The 7,500-nt window shown below is 52.2% G+C and overlaps 1 protein-coding gene across 1 annotated transcript in view; it reads right to left on the bottom strand.

Annotated features, from left to right (window-relative positions):
• The window catches only part of LOC311307939 (collagen and calcium-binding EGF domain-containing protein 1-like), a 24,001-nt gene that overhangs the window by 4,747 nt on the left and 11,754 nt on the right, over window positions 1-7,500 (bottom strand). The window contains exons 3-6 of the mRNA XM_084436835.1: window positions 2,530-2,582; window positions 2,008-2,142; window positions 1,510-1,647; window positions 643-776 (exon numbers count right to left, since the gene is read on the bottom strand). Of these exons, the coding sequence (XP_084292961.1) occupies window positions 643-776; window positions 1,510-1,647; window positions 2,008-2,142; window positions 2,530-2,582 (460 nt within the window). The remainder of the gene's footprint in view (window positions 1-642; window positions 777-1,509; window positions 1,648-2,007; window positions 2,143-2,529; window positions 2,583-7,500) is intronic.

Here is a 7,500-nt window from a genome sequence, read left to right as displayed (position 1 = left end):
TGATGGGAGTGTGTACCTGGTTGGGTAGTGTCCAGTGTGGTGTGTTGTGATGGGAGTGTGTACCTGGTTGGGTAGTGTCCAGTGTGGTGTGTTGTGATGGGTGTGTGTACCTGGTTGGGTAGTGTCCAGTGTGGTGTGTTGTGATGGGAGTGTGTACCTGGTTGGGTAGTGTCCAGTGTGGTGTGTTGTGATGGGAGTGTGTTCCTGGTTGGGTAGTGTCCAGTGTGGTGTGTTGTGATGGGTGTGTGTACCTGGTTGGGTAGTGTCCAGTGTGGTGTGTTGTGATGGGAGTGTGTACCTGGTTGGGTAGTGTCCAGTGTGGTGTGTTGTGATGGGAGTGTGTTCCTGGTTGGGTAGTGTCCAGTGTGGTGTGTTGTGATGGGAGTGTGTACCTGGTTGGGTAGTGTCTAGTGTGGTGTGGTGTGTTGTGATGGGAGTGTGTACCTGGTTGGGTAGTGTCCAGTGTGGTGTGTTGTGATGGGAGTGTGTACCTGGTTGGGTAGTGTCTAGTGTGGTGTGGTGTGTTGTGATGGGAGTGTGTTCCTGGTTGGGTAGTGTCCAGTGTGGTGTGTTGTGATGGGAGTGTGTACCTGGTTGGGTAGTGTCCAGTGTGGTGTGGTGTGTTGTGTTGGGTGTGTGTACCTGGTTGGGTGACTGTGTGTTGCCCAGTCTCAGTTTAAGCTGCAGCAGACTGTTCCTCATGTTGACAAAGTCCTGGCAGGTGAGCGAGCAGGAGCCAGCGCTCATGAAGGTGTCTGACTTCCCCGACGAGCTCACTGAGACACACACACACACACACACACACACACACACACACACACACACACACACACACACACACACACACACACACATGAACTGAATGTACGATCTTTTCAACATTATATTGTAAAAGGCATGTAATTCATCCTGTGTAAACGTGATGCAATTTGCTCCTCATTAAACTTGAACTTGATAGAACGGGGCCATTGGGGCAGTCACACAAACGCCTGCTCTGCGCTTCCCAGTGAACAGTTGGGCCTAACCTCACCCCTCGTCTGCCTTCCATTCAAACATATCCACAAACAATACACAGAAATGTTATCCAAATAACTATATATATTATAATCTTTGACTACTCTATTATTTGTGACAGAGGACGTATGATTTATCTGTAGTTTTAGAAAAGCAAAGATCAATCTAGCCACGTCAGTTACACCGGATCAAGTGTAGGTTAGGTTGGGAACACTGTGTTGTATTGTCTCTCCTTTCCTCATAGGAATAATGACATCCGAATTCAGAAGACAAGGCTCAGACTGTTCCATATAGCCCTGAGGCATCACGCCGTTTCATCAGAGATGGAGATGAGAGCTGTGCTTCTCCCTGGAGCTGTGGTTCTCAAATTGACCCTCTACTGCCACCTATGGGGCACATGAGAAAACTCAAAACTCCCAGTCCGCTAGTGACTTCTCTACTGGGGGGCAGGGCGGTTAGGTGACCAGAGGCAGCAGCCTATTGGCTCAGACTCACGGTTGTGGGCGGGGATACAGCTGCGCTGGTCCAGTGCCAGTATGAAGCCGCTATGACACACGCACAGGAAGCTGCCAGCTGTGTTCACACACTCCTGCTCACACACCGTGCCGTTGGACTCCTCACACTCGTCTATGTCTGTGGAGACACAAAAGCTGATTTATTATCTGGAACATTCTTCACATTATGCATGCAAATCGAAGCATAAATTGAGACAAATTGGAATGAGGAACAAGGACCAGTATATATGGCAAATACACTTTTCTATTCTATTCTATTCTATTCTATTCTATTCTATTCTATTCTATTCTATTCTATTCATATCGGCCTAATTAAAATGTTTTAATGTTGTGTGGTAATTGTACAGTATTTTGGTGAGAGAGACATGAGTATAGAGTCTCCACTGCTGATTGGCTGAGAGGGACATCCAATGAGAGACAGACAGACAGTGGACTAACCCAGGTAGGGGTTCTGGTGACTAACAGAAAGTGGACTGACCCAGACAGTAGGGGTTCTTGTGGTTCCGGTGCCTCTCGCGGTCAAAGCGGTACCCCGTGTAACAGGTGCAGACAACCCGTCCAAAATTGTCAGTACACTGTTGTTCACAGGGAGAGCCAGCACACACATCCACATCTGCAGAGACAGGGACGTCAGCACACACACAGGGGAGCATAGCTCAGCACTGTCAGCTACATCATTCATAATCATATATATACCTCATAAACATGCCTTGTGACTGATGTCTGATGACTCAAGCAGGGGATAACCCCCATGGTCACTTGTGTTTTCCTCACACTGTCAGAGGAGTAATATCGCCCTCGTGTGGTCATGGGTGGTTAGTTGAACAAACATTTCTAGTCTCTCTTCATAATGAGGGGATCTGAAACACCATTATGCTCTGGTTTATGAGAAGCCCAACACAGGGGATCAGTTGAACATTCATCAAGTGCTAGAGTTCCTAATGAAGATTTCAGAAGGTATATCGAGTGGTCGTGTAGAGGATTTTTCTTTTTGACCTACTTTCAGGTATGCACTGGCCCATGACAAACCTGAAGCCCTCACAGCATTTCCTCCTGAAAACAAACACAAGACACAGACGTCAGTCATTCACCAGCCTCCTCAGTAAACTGGCCCTTCACGGGTCTCCACTGACCGCAAACTCAGAACACCCCGTCTGGCCTCAGTCTTATACAATAGGTCAATGTTAGTATATAGAGATCATCAATAGTGTGGAGCCATGTTTGTTTGGTGAGAGTACTAGGGTTCAAAATTGAGCAAAATCAGGCTCTGTTTACACTTAACTGCACATAGCTAGTTTCAGGAGACAGCTATGCCGGAGGAGGACATGGCCAGGCCGCCGCCAGACACAACATCCCACCACATGCTACAGGCATTAAGGACAGAACGACTTAGAGGAAATGACAAAGGCACTGGAACGCTCACACAGCCACGGAAACACAATAACACAGATCTGGAACCAGCAGGAGGTGTGTGTGTGTGTGTGTGTGTGTGTGTGTGTGTGTGTGTGTGTGTGTGTGTGTGTGTGTGTGAGTGTGTGTGTGTGTGTGTGTGTGCATGTGTGGTGTGTGCATATGTGTGTCAGTGTGTGTGTGTGTGTGTGTGCGTGTGTGTGTGTGTGTGTGTGTGTGCATGTGTGTGCATGTGTGGTGTGTGCATATGTGTGTCAGTGTGTGTGATGTGGTGTGTGTGAGTGTGTGTGTGAGTGTGTGTGTGTGTGTATGTGGTTGGGGAGGGGGGTGGGATGTGGTGTGTGTGTGTGTGTGTGTGGTGTGTGTGTGTGTGTGTGTGTGTGTGTGTGTGTGTGTGTGTGTATGTGGTTGGGGAGGGGGGTGGGATACAGAACTACCGCCCGAGAACTCAGCGCTCTTGTCAGGGGAAATGAAGCCTGGTACTCAGTGGGAAAACCCTCTCAAGACGACAAGTTGCTTTTATTCTTCTCCAGCCTCCGTGCAACATAACCCTAAATCACTCTCCTCACATCCTCCTCCTCCTCCTCCTCCTCCTCCTCCTCCTCCTCCTACTACTCTTCCTCGTCTCCGCTGAATGAGAAATAACCTCTAAAGCGACAGGCCTGCTCGGAGCCTGATGAAAGCCAGATGAGAGGAAGAGAATCTTAGGGTGGTGAGCTGTGATTGGTGGGAGGGGGCTGGAGCTGGGACAGCGACGGAGTACCTGTGGGGTCTTTGGCCGTGCCGACGGCCACCTCCGTCTCCAGTCCCAGGGACCCCCCTCTCTCACCTCTCTGCCCAGGGAGGAGAGGGTGAGAGTGGGCTAACGCAGAGCAGATGTGGGGGGCCAGTCTGGGATGGAGGTGGAGGGCCGTGGCAGCATGGTCTCCACTCTGTCAGCGTCCGGGCCGCTCGAAAACATCAACAGATCATCTGTCAGTCACACACACACACACACACACATGCGCGCATGCACACACGCACACACGCACGCTTACACATACACACATGCACACACACACACACACACACACACACACGTACACACACACACACACACACACACACACGTACACGCACACACACACACACACACACACAAACACACACACACACTAAACATGCTACAGGTACATCAGTGTCCTCCACTCCACTGTTTCTCCCGCTGTCCCATTGTGGTTTTGAGAAACAGTGTGTGTGTGTGTGTGTGTGTGTGTGTCTGAGGCCCAGGGCACAGGTCAATAATTGGCTACAGGTTGTTAACGTCAGCTAAGAGGGTATTAGAGAGAGTGATCTGTGACACTGACCTGTTAAACATACTTACAGCCTTGCTGTCCCAGACCATGCTCTTCCCCACACATGCACAGTTACACACTTACCTAAACACACACACACACATACATACACACACACAACTTAACACATGTACGCACACACGCACGCACGCGCGCACACACAAAATAAACAGTACATCAAGACCTCAGGTGGGATTCTGGGATTCTGACCCTTCTTGCTGAACTGATGAAGTGTCCCCTAAACTCATCGGAGCCCTTGGTAGAACCTGAGGTTCTCCCAGCGGTTCTAGAGTACAAGTGATCTGGACAGGCTCTCAGTCATCTTCCCCTGTCTCCAGTCTCCAGACGGTTCCACAGGGGAACCCTGGTCTACCAGCCCACATCTACGTCCACCTAGCACCGTTCCCCAGTGCTCCAGCCAACCTCTAGAACGATCTCCCTGGGCGTCCTTATCAGCCCTCCACCCCCTCTCCCCCACCCGGGTTCTGGAGGGTGACCGAGGGGTCTACCTGCTAGGGGGTGTGTGTGGAGAGAGGGGGCCACACAGGGTCTGGGCTGGAGGTACCGCTGCCAAAATCATCAGAGAGCTGCAGGGAGGACCGGTGAGACGGGATCCAGAACCAGGCCGGGCCTCGGATCACGTTCCACACTGGATTATGTACTTTAGCCAGGGGCGTCCCACCGGGAGCCGGCGCTCACTATTATTGTTTTCTACCCGGGCCCGGCGTGATTTATTTGTGTGTTCGCGGCAGGAATTCACTACAAAGAGGGGGGGGGGGGGTATACATTATAGCCGACCCCCAAAACGGCCTGAAGTCTGGACAGTGAAGACGTCTGCTAGTGAGACCCACCCCCTACCCCCCAAAGTCTAGAATGATGCCTTCCATAAACTGGGCTGAAGTCACTGCGTATTAAGAGATTCATTCACATAAAAGAAGGTTTGCTCCCTGGACTGTAGATAAGGTTTCTTCCATAGGGGGATGTGAGTTTCCTGTGATGTTTTCCGTGAGTAATGCCTCCTATTTAAGACACTCAAACTCCCAGACTCCTCGGAGGGCAGAGATGACTTCAGAGGGTTTGTTGTGGCAGCTCGTAGGGACCAAGGGAGAAGAGATGTTGACATGCCAGACAGTCAAAGAGGAGGATGGAGGGAGGGAGGGTGGAGAGAGAGAGAGAGAAAGAGAGATGTATAACTGGAGTGTCAGTTAGTGAGCTGGTCCTCCCTCTGCTGTCAGAAACACAGGAAGTGACCTCGGTGGAGATCATGACCTCTCCACACCTCAGGACAGGAGATTGACTGAGTGCGTGCATGTGTGTGTGTGTGTGAGAGAGAGAGAGAGAGAGAGAAAGTGTGCCTGTGTGCGTTAATAAGTGTCTCATCTTTTTAAAGCGTGTTTACGTATTGTGAGCCGTTCTCTTTCTCCGCAGTATCTGACCGTCACAATCAAACTGAGGTTCACATGTACGTCGTACGAAACTTCACAGATGACATCAAAGAAAACGCTCTCCTGTTTCAAAGTGTTTTCATTTCCCAGAGTTCCGAGCATTATGGTCTGCTTTTGTCCACGGCCGCAGAAGGCGTCGACCGCTGTGCGTCATGGCAACGGCACTGGCATACCGGCCCCTATTCTTCTCCATATCCTCCAGTACGGAAGCGTGAAGGTGTCGGACGGGGGCACAGGCCCAGATTAGGGTGTTAGTGTGTAACTGTCTGTTCGGGCCCATGTGAGTACACATGTGTAGGTGTTAGTGTGCCGAGTGCGATTGTGCCCTCTCTCTGTTTATTTGCTCTGGTCTGCACACTTCCAGGGGCCCCGGCGCCCCCAGGGGACACATCAGACCGCTGCCCTAACAGAGAGGCCTTTTACTGGGGAGCACAGGAGGTCTGCACCACTTCCACATCGGCCACAGCTACGGAGCGCCAAGCACTCCTCTGTCTCTGTCCTGCCCCCCTCTCCCTCTCCCCCTCCACCTCCTCTACCTCCTACTGTTTGGGTCCTAGCTGGCCCTCCTCTGTCTCTGTCCTGCCCTCCTCTCCCTCTCCCCCTCCACCTCCTCTACCTCCTACTGTTTGGGTCTTAGCTGGCCCTCCTCGGGCGACTGAGTGAGCTATGGTAGCGTTGTAGTGACGTTAGGGTAACGTCCGTGCTCCACATCCAGATTCATTCACTGGGACCCCCCAACCCTGTCGACAGCACACCAGCTCTAACCCCAGTCCCTGTCCCTGTCCCTGTCCCTGTCCCAGCCCTAGCCCTAGCCCTAGCCCTAGCCCTAGCCCTAGCCCGAGCCCGAGCCCGAGCCCTAGCCCTAGCCCTAGCCCTAGCCCTAGCCCTAGCCCCAGTTCCAGCCCCAGCCCCAGCCCCAGCCCCAGCCCCAGCCCCAGCCCCAGCCCCAGCCCCAGGCAGACTGAGGGCCCGCTGGCCCCTGTGACCCTACAGGGCTCTGGTGTCACCCCAGGAATGTGCCATCTCTGACCCCTCACAGGATCTCTCAGTGACAGACACTCACGTGACCTGGCCTGGTGCATGCTGGGAGGTTTGGGTCATTTGGTACCTAATACCTGGAGCTAAAGAGAGAGGGGAGGTTAAGAGAGAGAGGGAGATAGAGAGAGGGATGTGAGGGGAGGGAGAGAAGGCTAGAAGAGGCAAATATAATGGTGAGAGATTGAGAGAGAGCAATGGGGGAGAGAGAGAGAGAGCGATGGAGGAGAGAGAGGGAGAGAGAGAGGGATGGGTAGAGAGAGACAGAGAAAGGCAGAATAAGAAAGAGAGGAGAGAAGGCATGTACCGTACGACACCCTCACAGATAAAGCGTTGCCAGATTGGACGTAGTGAAAGCCTGCAAGCCAGGCCTGACTAATGACCGATCATTCCCCTAACGATACCTCTTTCTCCGACGGCCCTCACACCCGGGGGCCGGGGGCCCTGTGTCAGCGCTCTTCCTGGGGAGGACGTTGCGCTGCGGTTCCTACCAGAACCCTCTAAGCAGGAGGACTCACGGTAATGGACTGATAAGCCCCGAGGATCTTTCCAAATCCACAAACACACCCGCCTCTTAACGACCTGGAGGTCGCAGGGGCCAAAAACTCCCCGTTGGATCCGAGAGATCAGATTTATGAGTCTCGATCGCGTCAGTCGTGGCTCCTCGCCAGAGCTTCATCCTCCCGTTTTTATGTACCGCTGCATGAAAAAAGGAGTGGCTAGCTCCCATCAACGCAGACACCTGTC

Source organism: Borostomias antarcticus (genome assembly GCF_949987555.1).
Source record: "Borostomias antarcticus genome assembly, chromosome: 4".
NCBI lineage: Eukaryota > Metazoa > Chordata > Actinopteri > Stomiiformes > Stomiidae > Borostomias > Borostomias antarcticus.
The sequence above is the reverse complement of the archived record's forward strand: the minus strand, read 5'-3'. Positions and strand labels throughout refer to the sequence as shown.